This window comes from Hyperolius riggenbachi, chromosome 2 (assembly GCF_040937935.1).
Source record: "Hyperolius riggenbachi isolate aHypRig1 chromosome 2, aHypRig1.pri, whole genome shotgun sequence".
NCBI lineage: Eukaryota > Metazoa > Chordata > Amphibia > Anura > Hyperoliidae > Hyperolius > Hyperolius riggenbachi.
Window position 1 is genome coordinate 399,029,535 of NC_090647.1, and position 23,339 is coordinate 399,052,873.

Sequence of the window (23,339 nt, forward strand, 5' to 3'; positions counted from 1 at the left end):
GGGAACGTCCCAATTTTTGCCTCTGAGGAAGCTTTTTTAGCGAAACAGCTGTCAGACATCCCCTCACCCCCACTGTAACCCCGTGTGTCAGCCCACCGTGGATTAAAAGGTATTTCTATTTGCTTCAACTGTGCCTCTGCCTCTCTTCACTGTCAGTTGCAAAAGTGTATGCTCTGGAGAGCACGTTGAGCATGGAGTACATGGTCCGGTGAACCCAGTGTCCATCCACCCACATCTAGTGCCAGTCGGTCCTCCTTCCTACATAGGGAGTTGTTTAATATTAGATTCAGTCAAAATATAGAATAGGTGTTGACCCCTTGCGCCTCACATTTTTGACTAATGGTCTACCTTTTTGATATAAACCTCTTTACTATCTTAAAGGATACAGCCAGGCTCTAAAAACAAAAAAAACAAAATCCACTTACCTGGGGCTTCCTCCAGCCCCTGGCAGCCATCCTGTGCCCTCACCGCAGCTCCGGTGACTCCCGTTGTCCTGCGATGCAGAAGCCGACTTCGCCAGGTCGGCTTCCTGGTCGGCTTCTTGTGCGTTCCACGGGCAACGTCATCAGGGTTGTACTGCGCAGGCGCAGTAGTTCTGCGCCTACGCAGTACAATCCTAATGACGGTGGCCGGACCATGTGACCTGCGCCGTAGAACGCACAAGAAGTTAACCTAGCGAGGTTGGCTTCTGCAGTGTGGGACAACGAGAGCCACCGGAGCTGCAGCAAGGGCACAGGACAGCTGCCAGGGGCTGGAGGAAGCCCCAGGTAAGTGGATTTTTTTGGGGGGGGGTCTGGACCTTCCCTTTAAGTGTGCATACAACTATGTTTTATTGTACTATGTACAAAAATTGACAGGACATTTAAAGGACCACCCCAGCAAAAAAGTAAGCAGTTAAAATCTGAAAGAATTGACAGGTTTTGACTAGTCCATTTTCCCATAGGGGATTCTCTGTTTTCCTGAACAGCAGTTGCTAAGTCTAACTGCTAAAATAGTGTGCAGGTGAGTAGGTAGGCTAGATGTTTTCTTACTATTTTGACAGTTAAACTGCCATTCAGGAAATGCTTTTGAAAACAAGGGAAACCCTGGGAACCCCCCATGAGACGATAGACTAGTCCAAAACCTGTTGGTTCTGTCAGATTTTTACTGCTGGAGTGGTCCTTAACCCCCTCCTGACCACCTACCGCGGCATCGGGAGGGTGGCAGCCCTGGACCACCTAACGCCGAAAGGAATCAAGTCCTGGGGCGGGGTTTTGCAGCAGATCCCACACGCCGATGCGCGCGCATCTTCGCTTGGTTGACGGAGCTCCTCTCCATCATCAGTCTCCCAGCTCGATCAGCGCTAGGAGACTGTTAGACGGGGAATCCGCCATCTATTTACATTTTACAGGGCTGCAGTCTATGGCAGCGCTGTACTGGGGATAGCCGTGTCACTCGGCTGTCCCCTAGAGAGGCTCAAGATTGATCGTTTCACATAGGCTGATGCCTATGACAGCCGATCGCTGTCATTGGCTGGCTGGCTGGCTGGCTGGGGGGGGGGGGGGGAAATACTCAAATTTGTTTAAAAAAAAAAAACAAAAAGCACGAAAAAAAAATAAGGAAATAAACACTGCAGCAGCGATCAGAGGCCACCAACAGAAAGCTCTGTTGGGCAGAAAAGTGGTGGTTTCATATGTCTGCTAAGTTGTATGGCTCTGCAGCAAGCTCTTAAAGCTGCAGAGCCTAAATTGTAAAAAATAGCCGGGTCACTAGGTGGGGTGTAAGCCTAGGGTCCATAAGTGGTTAAAAATGGAACTGATGCAATCTACTAGTTTCAAAACACCCCACAACTTTTTAATACACATATATGAAACCCAGGTCTTCTACATTTGCATAATTTTCCATCTTTGGCCCTTTCAACATTTATTCTCTTTTATGTATATGTTACACTACCCCATGAATATATCCTGGTGCTACTCATTATCCTCCTAAACTTTAGATATCATTTTTGCTTATAAAAATATTTTGAATACATCTTTTACCATCAGTGCTAACCATATACAATTGGAATATATGCAGTGAGGAACATAAGAATTTATAATAATCTTTTTTTATATTGTTTTAAAGAGGAACTCCAGTGAAAATAATGTAATAAAAAAGTGCTTCATTTTTACAATAATTATGTATAAATGATTTAGTCAGTGTTTGCCCATTGTGAAATCTAATAAATCAGGGCCTTAAATCCCTGATTTATATTCTGACATTTATCACATGGTGACATTTTTACTGCTGGCAAGTGATGTAGCTGCTGTATGCTGTTTTGGCAGTTGGCAACAGCTGTAAACAGCTATTTCCCACAAGGCAACAAGGTTCACAGACAGGAAACTGCCAGAAGTACCTTGGTACTCAGAGCTTCTTGTGGGAGGGGTTTCACCACAATATCAAGTTGCACAGAAAATGAGGTCGCACACCACTAGTGAGGTGCTGGACCAATATTTGTAATCCACGAAAAACTCCAGAAGGTCCGCACACTCAATTATACCATGTTCTGTTTATTCAGAAAACGTAACACACCATTCCAAAACCAACGAGTCGTTTCGGGGCCCGGCAGGGTCCCCTTTGTCAAGGCTACAGTACAGAATGGTAACAATTGTTACCATTCTGTACTGTAGCCTTGACAAAGGGGACCCTGCCGGGCCCCGAAACGACTCGTTGGTTTTGGAATGGTGTGTTACGTTTTCTGAATAAACAGAACATGGTATAATTGAGTGTGCGGACCTTCTGGAGTTTTTCACCACAATATCAGTCATACAGCGCCCCCTGATGGTCTGTTTGTGAAAAGGAATAGATTTCTCATGTAAAAGGGGGTATCAGCTACTGATTGGGATTAAGTTCAATTCTTGGTCGGAGTCTCTCTTTAAGGCTGTCTCTCACAATGGGAATGCACCTACAATGTCAATTTCCGACCGATACATGATTTGTAAATGGTAGAACTTGCAAAATCGCAGGGTTTTTCGCTGGACTTTCCCAAAAAAATGACTGTACTGTCACCTACATGGAGTGCAGAATTATTAGGCAAATGAGTATTTTGACCACATCATCCTCTTTATGCATGTTTTCTTACTCCAAGCTGTATAGGCTCGAAAGCCTACTACCAATTAAGCATATTAGGTGATGTGCATCTCTGTAATGAGAAGGGGTGTGGTCTAATGACATCAACACCCTATATCCTGTATGCATAATTATTAGGCAACTTCCTGTCCTTTGGCAAAATGGGTCAAAAGAAGGACTTGACAGGCTCAGAAAAGTCAAAAATAGTGAGATATCTTGCAGAGGGATACAGCACTCTTAAAATTGCAAAGCTTCTGAAGCGTGATCATCGAACAATCAAGCCTTTCATTCAAAATAGTCAACAGGGTCGCAAGAAGCGTGTGGAAAAACCAAGGCGCAAAATAACTGCCCATGAACTGAGAAAAGTCAAGCGTGCAGCTGCCAAGATGCCACTTGCCACCAGTGCGGCCATATTTTAGAGCTGCAACATCACTGGAGTGCCCAACAGCACAAGGTGTGCAATACTCAGAGACATGGCCATGGTAAGAAAGGCTGAAAGACGACCACCACTGAACAAGACACACAAACTGAAACGTCAAGACTGGGCCAAGAAATATCTCAAGACTGATTTTTCTAAGGTTTTATGGACTGATGAAATGAAAGTGAGTCTTGATGGGCCAGATGGATGGGCCCGTGGCTGGATTGGTAAAGGGCAGAGAGCTCCAGTCCGACTCAGACGCCTTTTTCAGGCTTTTGAGTGTCCTTGCAAAGAAAGGTGGCTATATTGGTCACTGATTTGTTTTTGTTTTGTTTTTGAATGTCAGAAATGTATATTTGTGAATGTTGAGATATTATATTGGTTTCACTGGTAAAAATAAATAATTGAAATGGGTATATATTTGTTTTTTGTTAAGTTGCCTAATAATTATGCACAGTAATAGTCACCTGCACACACAGATATCCCCCTTAAATAGCTAAAACTAAAAACTACTTTCAAAAATATTCAGCTTTGATATTAATGAGTTTTTTGGGTTCATTGAGAACATGGTTGTTTTTCAATAATAAAATTATTCCTCAAAAATACAACTTGCCTAATAATTCTGCACTCCCTGTATTGGTTTTAATTATTTTTACAATGCACACAGTCTAGAAAATGGGACAATATCACCACCTGTTAATTTGAGAATCCTCTGTATAAATACACCAACACACATCTTTTTAATTTGTATAAGAGCGCAACACTGGCTCCATATCCAGTTGTATCCATTTAATTGTCATAATATCTTTATAAAAAAAAATAAAAAAATATGCTACTCTTTAAATTAATCTTTATTAATTTCTTAAATGGTTTTTTTTAAACATTTAATATACTGTGTGTGACACCACTACTTAAAAAAACATCTCTAGATCCTACCACACTCGCCAACTACCTCCCAGTCTCACTTCTCCCATTTGTATCCAAACTAATTAAACGCCACATACATGCAGAATTAAGCCATTATTTATCAGCTAACTCCCTACTTGATCAGTTCCAGTCTGGCTTTCGCTCCAACCACTCCACGGAAACGGCCCTTACCAAAGTGGCCAATTACCTTCTTACAGCTAAATCCAAAGGTCAATTTTCCATACTCATCCTTCTTGATCTGTCATCAGCATTCGATACGGTTGACCACACCTTACTCTTACAAACACTTTCAAATGTAGGAATAAAGGGCCTTGCTCTCACATGGTTATCTTCCTACCTCTCTGGAAGGTCCTTCACAGTCTCCTACTCAGATCAGATCTCTTCTCCTCATGCTTTGTCTGTCGGGGTTCCTCAAGGCTCTGTCCTTGGTCCCCTCCTCTTTTCCATCTACATGCACGGTCTTGGTGACTTAATCAACTCATTCGGGTTTCAATACCACCTGTATGCAGACGATACGCAACTGTACCTCTCGGACCCAGACCTTAATTCCCTCCTCAAACGTGTTCCTGACTGCTTGTCTGCTATATCCTCCATGTCCTCTCGCTTCCTAAAACGTGATATGAATAAAACAGAACTAATAATTTTTCCACCGTCTCTGGCCACCTCTCTGCCTGAAGTAACTATAAATGTTAACAACACTCCCATAACTTTAGTTCCCAAAGCACGGTGCTTGGGGGTAATATTCAACTCTTCTCTCTCTTTTATTCCTCATCTTAACTCCATAACCAGCTCCTGCCATCTCCAACTCAAAAATATATCTCGCATCCGTCCCTTTCTCACTCAAGATACAACCAAAATGTTAATACATGCTCTTATAATTTCTCGTCTGGACTACTGTAACGTACTACTTTGTGGACTACCTTCCAACAAACTGGCCCTGCTCCAGTCGGTACTGAACTCAGCTGCTCGTCTCATTCATCTTTCTTCTCAATCTTCCTCTGCTGACCCTCTCTGTCAAGCTCTTCACTGGCTGCCAATTAACCAGAGGATCCAGTTCAAACTCCTAACCCTAATCTACAAAGCTCTCCACAATCTCTCTCCTCGGTACATATCCTCACTAATTTCCAGATACAAACCCAATCGCAATCTCAGATCTGCACACGATCTTCTGTTGTCATCCTCTAGAATGACCTCCTCACATTCACGCTTACAAAATTTTGCACGCGCTTCACCCCTTCTCTGGAATCCCCTCCCACAACACATTCGTCACTCGCCAACCTTTGTTACTTTTAAACGCTCTCTAAAAACTCATTTGTTCCAACAAGCATATGCGCTACCTTAAGCCACTTCCCTTTGTCCTAAGACCAAATTGCACTCCTACTAGGTATCCTAAAACACACTGCCTTTATATATTTTATTGTATACTACCCCTCCTCTTGTTTCCCCCCATTCCCTTTAGATTGTAAGCTCGCAAGGGCAGGGCTCTCTCCCCCTTTTGTGTCTTGGAACTCATTATACATTTTACTCATCATGTTACTTTTATCACTGTCATTACCACTTCTGTATTTTGTATTCTGTATGTTGTATAGTTTTTGTATTTTGTCACTAATTATGTATCTTGTATATTGGTGTACACCATTGTCTGTATTATGTACCCCATGTTTGTTTCTTACTTTGTACAGCGCTACGGAATATGTTGGCGCTTTATAAATCAATAATATATATATATATATATATATATTAGAGAGAGAGATTATTTCACGGCTGGTCATGTTTCACTTCCATTGTTTGTGTGTGCTCTTCCTACCACCACTTTTTGTGTGTGTGTGTGTGTGTGTGTGTGTGTGCGATCTTTACAGTAACTTTATAGATTATATAGATCCATATACTTCCATGGCTAAGAAGTTTAACATTTCTGTGCTCTAACACCATATATTAAACTTTAAACTGTGTCCTCACTAACTCCTCCACCCGGAAATGGACAGGGAGTAGGGATCTTATTTGTCATCTCAAAACTCAGTAGCAATTCCAAGCTCTCTCTCAATACCAAGCTCTCCACAATCCTCCTTTTTTCCCCAATGAAATCCCCTCATAACAGATAAGATCACTATAAGGCATACATGTCCAACTCTGGCCCCCGGGCCAAATCTGGTCCTTGGAGCCATCAAATTTGTCCCCCAAGTGGTTTCCCCCACTTTGCATTATGTCTGGCCCTTTCTAGACTACCCGGGAAGCTGTATTGGAGGTGAACTCCTATATCACCAGAAAAAACATATGGGGGTGGAAGGGGAAAAAAGAACTAGACCCCATGGACCTGTATAGTTGTGGGATGGGAGCTTCTAGAAACCAGGGAACTGTATAGGGGAGGGAGGACCACTAGACACTAGAAAACTGTATGGGGAGTGAGGACCACTAGACACCAGGGGAACTGAATAGGTGGAGGAGGCCTTAGATACCAGAGAACTGTATAGGGGAGGGAGAAAGGCCACTAGACACACGTGAGCTGTACAGGGGAATGGAGGAGGGCCACTAGACCAGGGTTCTATACAGTGGAGGGGTGTACACTAGATACCAGGGAACTGTATAGGGGAGGGAAGGGGGGCGCTAGACACCAGGGAACTGTATAGGGGAGGGAGGAGGCATTATACACAAGAGAACTGCACCAAGAAACAATATAGGGGACGGAGGGGGGGGCCACTACACAGCAAGGAACTGTGTAGGGGAGGGAGGGGGGCCACTAGACACCAGAGAACTGTATGGGGGGGGGGGCTATTAGACACTAGGGAAGTTAATAAAGGAGGGAGGAGGCCACTAGGGATTGAGGTTGGTCCGTGACTTGGTCCCAGTGTTCAATGACGGCCCACTTTGTATTTGATATCTGATATAGGGTATATCTATCTATCTATCTATCTATCTATCTATCTATCTATCTATCTATATATATATATATATATATATATATATATATATAATATATTATATAATAAAATATACACACACACCAAAATCTAATCTTTATTTTTTTCAAAAACTCACATGGAAGGGTTTTATTCGACAGGCTCTCCCCTGTACGCAGATTGCGTGTGACTTCCTTTCACCCGTTGAGGTCTGTCTCCTTGTGCAGTGGTTACCTTTGCCTGACATTTTCTTAACATACTGTGTATTTTTCACGTGTGTGTGTGTATATATATATATATATATATATATATATATATATATATATATATATATATATTTATTTATTTATTTTACCTCCCTTACTTGCAGGCAGAGCATGTGGAAATCCTGGTGATGTAGAAAATGCAAATATGGAGGCTGATGACTTTTTATTTGGCTCTCGAGTGACCTACAAATGTAATGAAGGGTGAGTCTTTTACAATTTGTCATGGAAATTCTTTATTTTTTCATTAATGACCGCAGAGCAGCACTGGGCAAACTACGGATACCTCTCCTCCCTCCCTGCAGAGTTTTGAGCGGCCAATAAGAAGAGTGTTAACCTAATTGCTGCTTCGGGTCTAACCACAGCAGCTTCACATGACACACCGTCAGGACATGCCAGCATTTAATACGGGTAATATGCTGGTGGGGTTGCCTCTTTAGGTGGGAATCCTTCACTTCCAGTTCATCTTGATATAAGAGTTTGCATAGCCCTGATGGGGGGTTCTTGGGTGAGATACTGTGAGATCTTGAGAATTGCTTTGTAACACAGAAATGTCACGCCTGCTTATCCATGCAAGCACAACTGAAATAATGCAGTTTATACAGATATGGAAATGTTATGAATGTCACCACAAGTGGCACCACACTCATTGCTGTGACACCTGGACCATGCACCTCTCAGCAGATATCTCCTTTATGTATGTATATTTCCTGTAGGTACAACACCGGCTACATTGTCACAAAACATTTATGGCCTTGCTCAAACAATATCTCCACCAGGCAGTGTAGCAAAGATATAGTTTTATGGTTATCTGGAGTCATACTTCAAATTGGTTCAAAGCTGTGGAGATGGGTTTGAATAAAGACAACAACTTTTTATATTGGTATGAGGCTGATGATATTTGAACTTTCTCAGCCATTCTAGCTGAACTTGTGAAGTAAGAATTTACAATACCTCTGGGTCAATCCTAATCCCAGGTCTGTGAGCTTGGAGTAAACAAGGATCCTTATCTCAGCTTACCTCTAACCCCATTTAGATGGTCTGTTTGAATTAAGGCATCTTAATGACATGTATTTATGCTTTAAAAAATATCTGTTTTCCTTTTTGATGTTGCATGTATATAGCTGTCTGTACCACCAGCCTGCAAACTAACAGGATATAAGCCCGACGAAGGCTGCAAGGCTGAAAGCTTGTTTATTTTTATTCATTTTTAGTTAGCCAATAAATGGTATCATCCTGATTTAAAACTTCTTGCTTTATAAGTTAGAAACCTATACTGCAAAAGAGACCGAAAAGCCCTGCTACTAAAATGCAATGCTTATCAACCCAAGATGTAGACAGCCTGTTTCCGACTTGCTTTTTAGTAGGAGGGTTTTTCTGTCTCTTTTAGTCCCCATATACTTTCCTAGTAGTTTTGCGTCACCCCAAGCTGCGTGGGTATTCTGTTGTTCTGGTCCAAGCCCTATCCCATAGAGCCATATCAATCCCTGATAAGACCCAAAAGTCCAAAACAGACTGTCTGCATGTTAGGTTGATATGGCTCTGTAAAATGTATAAGCTATAGGCTTGCTAGGGGTTCTGGATGTAAGCCTTGCTTCAGGGGCGTAAATAGATAATTTGTATATTCAGTAGTAGTGCAATGTGGGTAACCACAGTGGTTCATTTAAAATTGAATTATTGCAAATACCTTTCTGTTTTATGAAGGAAAATCACAGTGAACATATACTGACAATGGATTACTCATTAGAACTTATCAATAATGTATCTATCAATAAGTTCACCTGTGTAGGTAGATTATGCACATGGAAGTACGCTACTATTCAGAATCAACAAATACTGTATAGTACCGGTCACTAATTTGTCTGTACACTTGTTAGATAAGAACTAACTGACCTTGCTTCTCTGCCAAGCAAGATGTTCAGTAGAATCATTAGAATTATGTCTTAAAGAGAATCTGTATTGTTAAAATCGCACAAAAGTAAACATACCAGTGCGTTAGGGGACATCTCCTATTACCCTCTGTCACAATTTCGCCGCTCCCCGCCGCATTAAAAGTGGTTAAAAACAGTTTTAAAAAGTTTGTTTATAAACAAACAAAATGGCCACCAAAACAGGAAGTAGGTTGATGTACAGTATGTCCACACATAGAAAATACATCCATACACAAGCAGGCTGTATACAGCCTTCCTTTTTAATCTCAAGAGATCATTTGTGTGTTTCTTTCCCCCTGCATCTCTCATGCACTGAAGTTTCAGGCTGCTCTTTTCTTCCTGCAAACAGCTTTGCCCTTGTCTGAATTTCCTCAGTATGTGAAAGCCCAGCCAGCTCAGAGGACGATTTATCCAGCTTGTAAAAGATAAGAGAGCAGAGAGAAGCTGCACTAATCTAAATATCACACAGGCAGTGTGCAGAGAGGGGCCTGAAAGGGGGAGTTCATAGCAGAACCACAACACTGAAGAACTTGGCAGCCTTCCAGACACAGGCCGACAAGTCTGACAGGGGAAAGATACATTGATTTATTACAGAGACTGTGATAGCAGAAAGTGTTGCAGTAAGCCAGAACACATTAGAATAGCTTTTGGAACTTGTAGGATGATAAAAAACAGGATGCAATTTTTGTTACGGAGTCTCTTTAAGGGAGAGCTTTCGATGTAGTCTTCTGCTGAAATAGTGGTGAATGAAGGTTTTACATTGCAAGAACCTCACAGATTCTTACAATTCCCGCCCAAGCACTGCTTACTGAATAGGTACTAACCCTAGCCAGGATTCAAACCCCGTTCTCCCATGTCAAAGGCAGATCCCTTATGCTATCCAGCCACTGTTATGTAACACTGCTATGTAACAACAGCAGCTCAAAGTGCAGATAACAACCACATTGTGCAAAACAGGCATGATGTCACAATCTGTGGTTCAGTGCGGCCAATGGGAGTTGGCCTGCGGGCATGCTCTGGAAGAGACTAGGGGGTGTCATTGGAGAGAGGACTTCAGTTGAGGACAACTGCTTGTGAGAAGGTGTTTTTATGTCTAGAGGTTTTGGTGGGAATGCACCTATAGCGGCAGACTGAGGGAAGGAGGTTGAAGAAGCGACTGCCAGGGTGGGAGGGGGTCATGTGCGATCATTTTGGCCCTGGACCTCATTCTAGATGTGTGGAGAAGGACCAGGGGGGAAGGAGTGACCCTGATCTTCTCAGTGGCACTGATAACTCTCTGCAGATTGTGACTGTCCCTTGCGTTTGCCCCCGAACACCAAACAATGATGGGATAGCAAAGGACAGACTCAATGGTGGCAGTGTAGAAACTGGTCAGTAGCTCCCGTGGCATACCAAACTTCCTCAGCTGCTTCGGGATGTACAGCCTCTGTTGGGCTTTCTTTTGAGATATGGTGGTATTCACATCCCATCTAGAGTTCTTGGTGATGGTGGTATCAAGGAACCGACACTGTGTACCCTGGAGACCTCAGTTCCATCAATAAAGGGGTGAAAGACAGGTTTGTTATAGTGCACAACCTGTGAATTGCAGTGTCCGTACTCCTTGTTTTCACCAATAAGTCTTAGGATGGTGGTGTCATCTGCAAACTTGCTGACCTTAACCGTGTCAGCAGATGAGGTTACAGCTGTTTGTGTTCAAGGAGGAAAGAATTGGGGACAGCATTCACCCTTGTTAGGGATTCTTAAGCTGAAGGAGCAGCCGCCAATTCTCACTAGTTGAGTCCTGTTGGTAAGGAAGTCTTTAACCCAGGCACAAAGAGTGAGGTCAACACCGAATCATGCCAGGTTGTCATGCAGGATGTTCGATCAAATGGTGTTGAAAGCGGAATTGAAGTCCAGGAGGAGGATCCCGACGTAGTTTGTCCAGATGTTCAGTGATTTGTACTAGGCTGATGTTAATGGCGTCCTCTACGGACCGGTTGGCCCTGTGCGCAAATTGGAGAGAGTCCAGTTGGGTGGTGGTGTGGACTATCAAATGGGAGAGAACTAGCCTTTTGAATGTCTTCATGATGATTGGAGTTAGGGCAACATGCCTACAGTTGTTTAGATCAGTGACTCCTGTTTTTTTGGGAACCGGATGATGTCGGATTTTTTAAAGAGGGAATTCTGCCCAGCATCAGGGATTTGCTGAAAATGGTGGTGCGGACTGGGGCTAGCTGGCTTGCACAGGTTTTCAGGCAGGTTTGGGACATACTGTCTAGGCCTGAAGCTTTCCTGGTCTTGAGCCTCTGGAAGTGTCATACGTCGGCCTTTTGGACTGTTGCCAGTGGGACCTGACCAGCGTGGGGAGATGAGGAGGGGAGAAGCTCTCTGGGTGAGTATGTGAATGGCTGATCTTCGGGGTGGTTGGGTTGGTGCTTGAGCCTGCAGTAGAAGTTATGAGAGAGACAAACCAAGGAGTGTATCAATACATTTTTCGATTGTTGAATGTAAATACGTTTGTCTTTCATATCCTTAGGAGTAGGTAAGTTCACCATTGCCACTCCTTTATTTTAAACGTTTTATTGACTTTTATTCTTCTGCCGCCTCTGTTCTCTCTCATATTGTCTAGTCCACCCCCGGTGGAGGGGTGATACCCCGCTTTTTTTCCTGTCTACAGATAGTGACTTCTTAATCCTTAGTAGGAACAGGTTAATCGTCCCACTTGCTTCAAGAGTGGTTGCTTACGCAGTAATCCTGGTTTGTGAGTATAAATATACTTACCTTTCCATTTTCTCACCTAAGATCAGTACCTACTACACTGTATTGGGCTCTCAGTGTCCCTCTGTTTTCTCGTTTGTCATTGCAGTAGAAGTTGTTGAGCTCCTCAGCTAGTACGATGCAAGGAAGTGTGTGCTGAGGAGAGGGCTTAAAGTTAGTGGCTGTTTTGAGGCCTTTTCAGACATCCCAGGCATTGTTGGACTGAAGGTTAAGACTCAGTTTGTTGGAGTAGTTTCTCTTTGCCACCTTCAGCTCACGGTTTAAGTTATTCCCGGCCTCCCTGAACTTCTCTGGGGTGCCAGAATTCTGTGCTTCATCTTTTATTCTCCGGAGTCAGCATAGTTTGCCATTAACCCAGGGCTTGTTGTTTGGGTAGATTTTGATGGTCTTTGTTGGGATGCATGACTCCTCGCAGAAGCTCATGTAGGAGGTTACGTCCTCTGACCATTTGTCCAAGCAAGGAGCCTCCAGGGCTCACCAGTCAGCGCTGTTGAAACAAGCCTGAAGTTGCCCCTTATCCAACTCTATCCATTTTTTGACAGTCCTGACAATCGGCTTGGAGGTTTCAAGGTGCCTTCTGTAGGTAGAGATCAGGTGGATTAAGCAGTTGTCAGAGTTACCTAGGGAAGCCCGGGAAGTAGCCTTGTACACATCTTTGAGGACTGTGTAACAGTGGTCCAGGGTGTCTTGGTTCCTGGAGAGGCGGATGATGTGTTGTTTGTATCGAGGCAGCTCCTGGCGGAGGTTTGCACTATTGAAATTGCCAAGGATGAAGAGGGAGTCCGGGAGGGGATGTCTCCCACAGCAAGATGGTTCCGCTGAGTGTGCACAGAGCATTCTTGGTGTCAGCATCCGGGGGATGTAGACGCCTGCTAGGACACAGTAGGTGAGCTCCTTGGGAGAGTACTGAGGCCTGCAGTTAATGAGTAGAAGTTCAACATCTGGAGAGCAATATTTGTGTAGGATTGTCATGTTTGAGCACCAAACCGTGTTGTTGTAAAAACAGATAGCAGTGTCCTTCCTTTTTCCAGAAAGAGCATGATTGTGTTCTGAACAGAAAAGATTGAAGCCCAGTAAGTGGAGGGAGTTGTCTGGGATGTTGTAGTTCAGCCAGGTCTCGGGGAATCAGAGGACTGGGGAGTTGCTGCCAAGTTAGGGTTTACTACCGAGTAGTAAAAGCAGCTTGTTTGCTAGTAGTATGGCTGGGATGGGTGACCGCAGTACCTTCCTTTTTAAAGCGGAATATAACCCAGCATTTCTACTTTGGTCTAATAGATTATTTACAGCATATTATATACAACCAGCATTTTTTGTTTACTAGAACAGCATTCAAAGGGTTAACACAGGCCTTAGAAGCTTCCCTGCATCCAAAATTGCAGATAATGTTATCTTGTGTTTAATTGTATCAAGTGTGGAATGTAAACAAAGCATTCTCGGACAGTGCTGCGTCTCCTGAAGACATTGAGACAATCAGAAAGCATCAGAAAGCATTTATGCTAAAGTTAGACGATGAATAATGCAGTTATGAATAAAATACAAAGTAAGCTCTCAGAGTAAAAACAAGTGTACTTTGGGAACGTATAATTTTTAAATGAATAATAATACTTATGTACAAAAACAATTATGCTAACCGTATGGCATATAAAAAGTAGGAAAACATGTTTTTATTGAATATTATGTCAGGGTTTTATATCGCTTTAAATCTTACTTGTTAGGAGTATGGTGAGTTCATAGAAGATTTTATTTTTTGTCACAAGTTAGCAGAAAATAACACTTTGTGAAAAAAAAAAAATCAATTTCCGCTAACTTGTGACAAAAGTAAAATCTTCTATGAACTCACCATACTCCTAATGGAATATCTTGGGGTGTCTTCTTTCTATAATGGGGTCATTTCTGGGGTTCCTATACTGCCCTGGCATTTTAGGGGCCATAAACCGTGAGGAGTAGTCTTGAAACCAAATGTCTCAAAATGACCTGTGAAATCCTAAAGGTACTCATTGGACTTTGGGCCCCTTAGCGCAGTTAGGGTGCAAAAAAGTGCCACACATGTGGTATTCACGTACTCAGGAGAAGTAGTATAATGTGTTTTGCAGTGTATTTTTACACATACCCATGCTGGGTGGGAGAAATATCTCTGTAAGTGGACAATTGTGTGTAAAAAAAAATAAATCAAAAAATTGTCATTTACAGAGATATTTCTCCCGCCCAGCATGGGTATTATGTAAAAATACACCCCAAAACACATTATACTACTTCTCCTGAGTACGACGGTACCACATGTGTGGCACGTTTTTGTACCCTAACTGCGCTAAGGGGCCCAAAGTCCAATGAGTACCTTTATGATTTCACAGGTCATTTTGAGACATTTGGTTTCAAGACTACTCCTCACGGTTTAGAGCCCCTAAAATGCCAGGGCAGTATAGGAACCCCACAAGTGACCCCATTTTAGAAAGAAGACACCCCAAGGTATTCCGTTAGGTGTATGGTGAGTTCATAGAGGATTTTATTTTTTTTGTCACAAGTTAGTGGAAAATGACACTTTGTGGAAAAAAAAACAATAAAAATCAATTTCTGCTATGTTTTGCCAAAAAATAAAATCTTCTATGAACTCATCATACACCTAACGGAATACCTTGGGAAGTCTTCTTTCTATAATGGGATCACTTGTGGGGTTCCTATACGGCCCTGGCCCAAAACCGTGAGGAGTGGTCTAGAAACCAAATGCCTCAAAATGACTGTTCAGGGGTATAAGCATCTGCAAATTTTGATGACAGGTGGTCTATGAGGGGCCAAATTTTGTGGAACCAGTCATAAGCAGGGTGGCCTCTTAGATGACAGGTTGTATTGGCACTGAAGTGCAGGAAGCTCAGGATGTTCTCAAATCGTGACCTGGACATGGCAGCAGAGAACATGGGCATGTGATGTATTGGGTGCGTAGACCAATAAGACCGCAATACATTATTTTTGACTAGACCCATGCTAAGGAGAAGGCCCCAAAAATTGTTACGTTCGGAAACTTGGAGTGGCTTCTATCTAAAAGGCTGGGCATAGTAGCTTCTTGGATTGGCGGTTGCGTATTGTGTGGCATAACGGTTGGTCTCAGCCACAATTAAGTTGTACCAGCAGCGATCAGAAAACAAAAATTCTGTCACTGCGGTGGGGCGGGTGAGGGTTTGGCCGATTAATCAGAAGCCCGCTGGGGGGCAGATTAGGGCCTGATCTAAAGGATAGGAGTGCTAGGGGTTGACAGGTGGTGACAGAAGGTGATTGATGGGTGTCTCAGTGGGTGATTAGAGGGGAGAATAGATGCAATCAATGCACTGGGGAGGTGATCGGAAGGGGGTCTGTGGGGGATGTGAGGGTTTGGCCGAGTGATCAGGAGCCCACACGGGGCAAATTTGGGCCTGATTTGATGGGTAGGTGTGCTAGGGGGTGACAGGACGTGATTGATGGGTGTCTCAGGGTGTGAATAGAGGGGGGAATAGATGCAAGCAATGCATTGGGGAGGTGATCGGGGGTATCTGAGGGCGATCTGAGGGTGTGGGCTGGTCATTGGGTGCCCGCAAGGGGCAGGTGAGGGTCTGATCGGTAGCAGTGGCAGGTGGTGACAGGGGTGATTGATGGGTGATCAGTGGGTGAATAGAGGGGAGAACAGATGTAAATAATGCACTGGGGAGGTGATCAGAGAGGGGTCTGGGGGGCGATCTGACGGTGGGGGCCGGTCATTGGGTGCCCGCAAGGGGCAGGTGAGGGTCTGATGGGTATGATGGGTAGCAGTGACAGGGGGTGATTGATGGGTGATCAGTGGGTGATTAGAGGGGAGAACAGATGTAAATAATGCACTGGGGAGGTGATCAGAGGGGGTCTGGGGGGCTATCTGAGGGTGTGGGCGGATGATTGGGTGCCCGCATGGGGCAGATTAGGGTCTGATCTGATGGGTAGCAGTGACAGGGGGTGACGGGGTGATTGATAGGTGATCAGTAGGTGATTACAGGGGAGAATATTTCGCTGTGGGCGATCAGGGGGCAGGGGGGGGCTGATTAGTGTGCTTGGGTGCAGACAGGGAGGGCTGCAGCCTGCCCTGGTGGTCCCTCGATCACTGGGACCACCAGGGCAGGAGGCAGCCTGTATAATACGCTTTGTATACATTACAAAGCATATTATACGTTTGTAACGCGGCGATCGAGGGGTTAACAACCTGCCGGCGTTTCCGAACGGCCGGCAGGTTGACGTCACGGGTGGGCGGAGCCTATTGCCGGCGAATGCGCGCGCATCACAGCGCAATCCCCGGCCAGGAAGAGTCCAAGGTCCCGACGTCCATCGGCGTTACGTGGTCCTGGGCATGCCACTTTGCCGCTGCCCATAGGTAGTGGGCGGTCGGCAAGTGGTTAAGATCTTTTTAACTTAAATTTTTTATTGACGTTTTTTCAACAAAATATTCAATAAGATAGACAAGATATACGCTAATCCAACTTGGAAACATTATATCAAGAGAGATAAGGACCAGAGAAAAAATAAATCACAGAATGAATAGTTAATATAGCATGGATAACATGTGATGCCTAAGGTTTAAAAGGAAGAGAATTTGTTAATCTTATACACTCCTTTAGGCCAATGTCAAGCGGTCAACCAGCAAATTTGAGCTTTAGTGGTAGTGAGCTGAATAATCATAGAAATTTATTTTTCAAGTAATCAACTAAGGAACCTTGCTATTATGTACCCTTGGCTAGGACAGTGGAAGGTTTCAATGAGATTTCTTATAAGACCGTATTAAAGTGGTTTGGAAGGCCACAAAACTTGCGGGATAGAAGGGGAAGTTATGGAGTGAAGTCGAAATCTAGAGGCCTTTTCCATTTGCAAGTTAACCCATTCAGGTTCCGTGGTTTTCACGTGAGAAATGTTCACCTCCCATTCATTAGCCTATAACTTTATCACTACTTATCACAATGAACTGATCTATATCCACTAGAGCCACTTTACTGTAAACGCATTTTAACAGGAAGAATAAGAAAAAAATGGAAAAATTAAATTTCTCAGTTTTCAGCCATTATAGTTTTAAAATAATACATGCCTCCATAATTAAAACTCATGTATTGTATTTGCCCATATGTCCCGGTTATTACACCGTTAAAATTATGTCCCTATCACAATGTATGGCGACAATATTTTATTTGGAAATAAAGGTGCAGTTTTTCCATTTTGCATCTATCATTATTAACAAGTTTAAAATAAAAAAAAATAGAAATATTTCATCTTTACATTGATATTTAAAAAGTTTAGACTCTTAGGTAAATATTTACATTTTTTTTTAATGTAATGGTTTTTTTTTTTTTATAGTAAACATTTTATTTGGGTAGTTTTGGGAGGGTGGGGGGTAAACAATAGATTTATAATGTAAATGTGTGTTCATTTTAATTTATTTTTATTTTCAGTTGTAGTATTACTTTTTGGCCACAAGATGGCAGCCATGAGTTTGTTTACATGACGTCACTCTAAGCGTAACACGCTTAGAGTGGCGCATCGGGGAGGGAACGGCTAGAAAAGGCGCAGCTTCCGAGAGAAGCTGTCTCTCTTTCAGCGGGGGAGAGGAATCAGTGATCGGGCACCATAGCCCGATACATTGATTCCCTGGCTACCGAATCCGCGGCCGGGAGTGTGCGTGCACGTGCGTGATCGGCCGCGGGGGCGCGCGGGGGCGCGCGGTAGCGCGCACGGTTCCTGGACATAGTTTCTACGTCCAGGAACCAAAATAGGTTAAGATCCACTTGTGGTGGTGGCTGGATAGTGTAATGGTTAAGGGCTCTGCCTCTGACACGGGCGACCAGGGTTCGAATCTCGGCTCTGCCTGTTCAGTAAGCCAGCACCTATTCAGCAGGAGACCTTAGGCAAGTCTCCCTAACACTGCTACTGCCTATAGAGCGCGTCCTAGTGGCTGCAGCTCTGGCGCTTTGAGTCCGCCAGGAGAAAAGCGCTATATAAGTGTTTGTCTTTGTCTTTTTGGAGTTGATAGGGAAGGGATGTCTGGGGTTCTCCAGTTTACAGTTATTAAAGGGGCACTATGGCAAAAAATTATAAAATTTAAAATATGTGCTATCATAGACAAATAAGAAGTATGTTGTTTTTTTTCCAGGGTAAAATGAGCCATAAATTACTTTTCTCCTATGTTGCTGTCACTTACAGTAGGTAGTAGAAATCTGACAGAAGCGACAGATTCTGTCAGAGGAGCCAAAATCAAATGCAAAAAGATAGTCCCGGTTGAGACCTCCACTGCCCAAAGTACTCAGAGGCCTAATCCAACCCATCTCACGTTTTAATAACTCTATTTCTATCGCCCCTAAAGTCTAATGGGACTCCATCAATCACTTGCGCGTTCAACTGCGACACCCTATGTCGGCACTGTCTAAAGTGGCTGCAAAGATGGCAGCCCTAGCATAGGAAAGTGCCTTTTCCTGGATGTAACAGTCTTAGTTTTTACCTTGTCCCTATCTGTAAGGGCCTGTCTGAAAGACGATAGTGGCAGATAGCAAAATTCCGCCACTTGTGGGAAGGATTGTCTCAAGAGGCCCAATTGTTGCCCAACAATAGACCCCAGCTTAAAACTGCAGGTCTTTGACCTGACAAAAAAGGGGAGTCTTGGAAAAGCGGAAGATTTTCTCTGTGTCGGTTTGTTTTCTAAGGTATAGTCCAGATACCCTCGTCATTTGAAATTCTCCTTCATCTCCACCAACCATATACAGTGGGTTGCAAAAGTATTTGGCCCCCTTGAAGTTTTCCACATTTTGTCCCATTACTGCCACAAACATGCATCAATTTTATTGGAATTCCACGTGAAAGACCAATACAAAATGGTGGACATGTGAGAAGTGGATCGAAAATCATTCCAAACATTTTTTACAAATCAATAACTGCAAAGTGGGGTGTGCGTAATTATTCGGCCCCCTGAGTCAATACTTGTAGAACCACCTTTTGCTGCAATTACAGCTGCCAGTCTTTTAGGGTATGTCTCTACTAGCTTTGCACATCTAGAGACTGAAATTCTTGCCCATTCTTCTTTGCAAAACAGCTCCAGCTCAGTCAGATTAGATGGACAGCGTTTGTGAACAGCAGTTTTCAGATCTTGCCACAGATTCTCAATTGGATTTAGATCTGGACTTTGACTGGGCCATTCTAACACATGGATATGTTTTGTTTTAAACCATTCCATTGTTGCCCTGGCTTTAAGTTTAGGGTCGTTGTCCTGCTGGAAGGTGAACCTCCGCCCCAGTCTCAAGTCTTTTCAGAATCAGAATGGCATTTATTTCGCCATGCATGACCCGGAATTGGGCTTGGCACAAGAATACAGGGCCTGTACATAGAAACATATGAGACAACAGATCATAGAACATTTCAAAGAACAATACTTTACAAAAAACCTCTGGTTCCAAACATATACATAATACTTTTCCAAACACATCAGCCATGTGGTGGTTTATATGCAGAAAGTCGTGTGGGGGGGGAGCCGGCCTACGGGGGGAGAGAATGGGCAGAGTTTATAGAGTTCAGCAAAATTACAGCTGAGGGGAAGAAGCTGTTTTTGTGCCTTGTGGTCTTTGTGGAGATGGACCGGTACCTCAGATACCTCCGCCCCAAGGGGAGCTGATTGAAAAACTGGTGGCCAGGGTGGGAGGGATCCTTGGCAATCTTCAGTGCTCTGGAGCGTAGTCTGGTATTGTAGAGGGAGTCTAGGGCAGGGAGTGAGTTCCCGATGATCCTTTCCGCTGACCTGATGACCCTCTGTAGTTTGCGTCTGTCGCCTTCGGTGGATCCAGCATACCAGACGAGGATGGAAGAGCAGAGGAAGTATTCGATGGTTGCGGTATAGAAGTTCGTCGGGAGTTTTTGAGACATGCCAAACTTCTTCAGTTGGCGGAGGAAGTAAAGCCTCTGCTGGGCTTTCCTCTGGGTGGAGACAGTGTTAGCCTTCCACTTCAGGATGTTATAGATGGTGGTGCCCAGGAGACGGACACAGGGCACTCTCTCCACCACCATTCCTCCAATGTGCAGTGGAGGTGGCGAGGAGGCATGTTTCCTAAAGTCAACGATAATCTCAGCGGTTTTTGCATTGTTGAGGACCAGCTTGTTCTCCTTGCACCAGTGGCAAATCCTGTCCACTTGATGGCGGTAAGCCTGCTCATCATTATTGGAGATCAGGCCTACTATGGTGGTATCGTCTGCAAATTTGATTACCTTGACAGAGCTTGCTGAGGATCTGCAATTGTTCGTGTACAGGGAGAACAGGAATGGTGACAAGACGCAGCCTTGTGGAGCCCCTGTGTTGGTGGTCTTTGGTTGCGAGGAGGTGGTGCCCAGCTTTACCACCTGGGATCTGTTTGTAAGGAAGTCATTGATCCACAGTTGGAGTGTGGGGTGGACCCCAAGCTCAGCCAGATTCTCTTGTAGTAAATGGGGGCTAATGGTGTTAAATGCCGAGCTGAAGTCAAGGAGGAGGACCCTGGCATATGAATTTGGTTTGTCAAGGTGATTGTTGACAAGCTCCAGACAGATGTTAATGGCGTCGTCGGTCGACCTGTTTGCCCTGTATGCAAATTGATATGGGTCTAGTTGGGTTTCTGTTTTGTGTTTAGCGGCAGGACCGCCTTTTCAAAAGTTTTCATTATGACCGATGTGAGGGCTACAGGCCTGAAATTATTGAGGTCGGACGCGCCCTGCTTTTTGGGTACAGGGATGATGGTGGACCTCTTGAAGCATGCCGGTACTCTGCCACACTGTAGGGACTTGTTGAAGACGGAGGAGAGGATAGGAGTAAGCTGCTGTGCGCATGTTTTCAGGCAGGCTGGCGACACTCCGTCAGGGCCTGAGGCTTTCCTGGCCTTTAGCCTGGACAGGTGGCACGCCATGGCCGACTCGCTTACGGCCGGGTGAGGCAAGTTTTGGCCAGGTGGAACTGCGGTATGGGGTGAAGTGATGGGAGCCTGTAGCCTCGCAGGAGCCTCATTCTCCTCGAACCTGCAGTAAAAGTCATTGAGGTTTTCCACCAGCTCAGTGCTGGGAGGTGCGCTTTGGGGGGGCTTGTAATTGGTTGCAGCTTTAAGCCCTCGCCAAACAGCTTGTGAGTCGTTTGAGGAGAGTCCCTCCTTCAGCTTGTCTGCGTATCCTTTCTTTGCGTTTCTCAGTTCCCTGTCAAGCAAGTTCCCTGTCAAGCAAGCCCTCTTGTATTCCTCCCGGTTCCCCGACTTGTGTGCGGCTTCCTTGCTTCTGCGCAGTTGCCGAACTCCAAGAAGTTTTCTTCCAAGATTGTCCTGTATTTGGCTCCATCCATCTTCCCATCAACTCTGACCAGCTTCCCTGTCCCTGCTGAAGAGAAGCACCCCCAGAGCATGATGCTGCCACCACCATATTTGACAGTGGGGATGGTGTGTTCAGAGTGATGTGCAGTGTTAGTTTTCCGCCACACATAGCGTTTTGCATTTTGGCCAAAAAGTTCCATTTTGGTCTCATCTGACCAGAGCACCTTCTTCCACATGGATGCTGTGTCCCCCACATGGCTTGTGGCAAACTGCAAATGGGACTTCTTATGCTTTTTGTTAACAATGCCTTTCTTCTTGCCACTCTTCCATAAAGGCCAACTTTGTACAGTGCATGACTAATAGTTGTCCAATGGACAGAGTCTCCCACCTGTGCAGTAGATCTCTGCAGCTCGTCCAGAGTCACCATGGGCCTCTTGACTGCATTTCTGATCAGCCCTCACCTTGTTTGGCCTGTGAGTTTAGGTGGACGGCCTTGTCTTTGTAGGTTTACAGTTGTGCCATACTCCTTTTGAATGATCACTTGAACAGTGCTCCGTGGGATGTTCAAGGCTTTGAAAATCTTTTTGTAGCCTAAGCCTGCTTTAAATTTCTCAATAACTTTATCCCTTACCTGTCTGGTGTGTTCTTTGGACTTCATGGTGTTGTTGCTCCCAAGATTATCTTAGACACCTCTGAGGCCCTCACAGAGCAGCTTTGTACTGACATTAGATTACACACATGTGTACTCTATTTAGTCATTAGCACTCATCAGGCAATGTCTATGGGCAACTGACTGCACTCAGGTCAAAGGGGGCTGAATAATTATGCACACACCACGTTGCAGTTATTTATTTGTAAAACATGTTTGGAATCCTGAATGATTTTCATTCCACTTCTCATGTGTACACCACTTTGTATTGGTCTGCCACGTGGAATTCCAGTAACATTGATTTATGTTTGTAGCAGTAATGTGACAAAATGTGGAAACCTTCAAGGGGGCCAAATACTTTTGCAACCCACAGTATCCCTTACCTCTGGATCAGAGACTATGAGCCTGACTCTCTCGAGTTGAATGCCTGGGATATGCTCTTTAGTTGACTTGGGGTGAAAACTTTTAAACTCTAAAAGGGAATTACGATTAGTGGGTTTTACAAAAAGATCAGTTTTGAAAGAGGAACCACTGCAAATCTCCGTAGTATCCAGAAAAGTTACTCGTTCGGGATCTGAATGGGCAGTTCATTTAATCAAAGGACGCCCCCCTTCACACGCATCGATGTACCTCCACCAACACAGAGCGTGCTGGAGGAATTATCGGTGAGTGTACACAAACGCCTCCTCGTAGAGGCCCTTAAACAGATTAGCATAGGAGGGGGGCACATTCGAGCCCATAGCAGTCCCGCAGCATTATTTATAGAAATTGCCCTGAAAACAATTTTCCTCCAATATAATTCTAAGGAGTGCAATGGTGAACTTTCTCTGACCCACTGTGAGGTCAGATTGGGTAAGGAGGTACCAATCCACAGCCTTTACACCTCCATTGTGTGGGATGGCGGTGTAGAGGCTTTCAATATCCAAAGTGACAAGCAAAATGACAAGCAAAATTTCAGGGGAATCAACATGCAAGTCTCTCAACTTCTTCAAGAACATAGAAGTGTCCTTCAAATATGAGTCCAATAGGGCTATAAACAGTTGAAGCAATTTGTCAAATAATCTGGCTTAAGGAACAAGAATAGAACCCACACTGGCCACAGTGTGTCTACGTGGTGGCC

General features: G+C 44.2%; 1 protein-coding gene across 2 annotated transcripts in view; it reads left to right on the top strand.

Moving 5' to 3' along the window:
• The window catches only part of LOC137546849 (C4b-binding protein alpha chain-like), an 865,201-nt gene that overhangs the window by 244,049 nt on the left and 597,813 nt on the right, over positions 1–23,339 (top strand). For both annotated transcript variants that reach the window (XM_068269787.1, XM_068269786.1), the window contains exon 5: positions 7,703–7,799. In XM_068269787.1, coding sequence (XP_068125888.1) covers positions 7,703–7,799 — 97 coding nt within the window. The remainder of the gene's footprint in view (positions 1–7,702; positions 7,800–23,339) is intronic.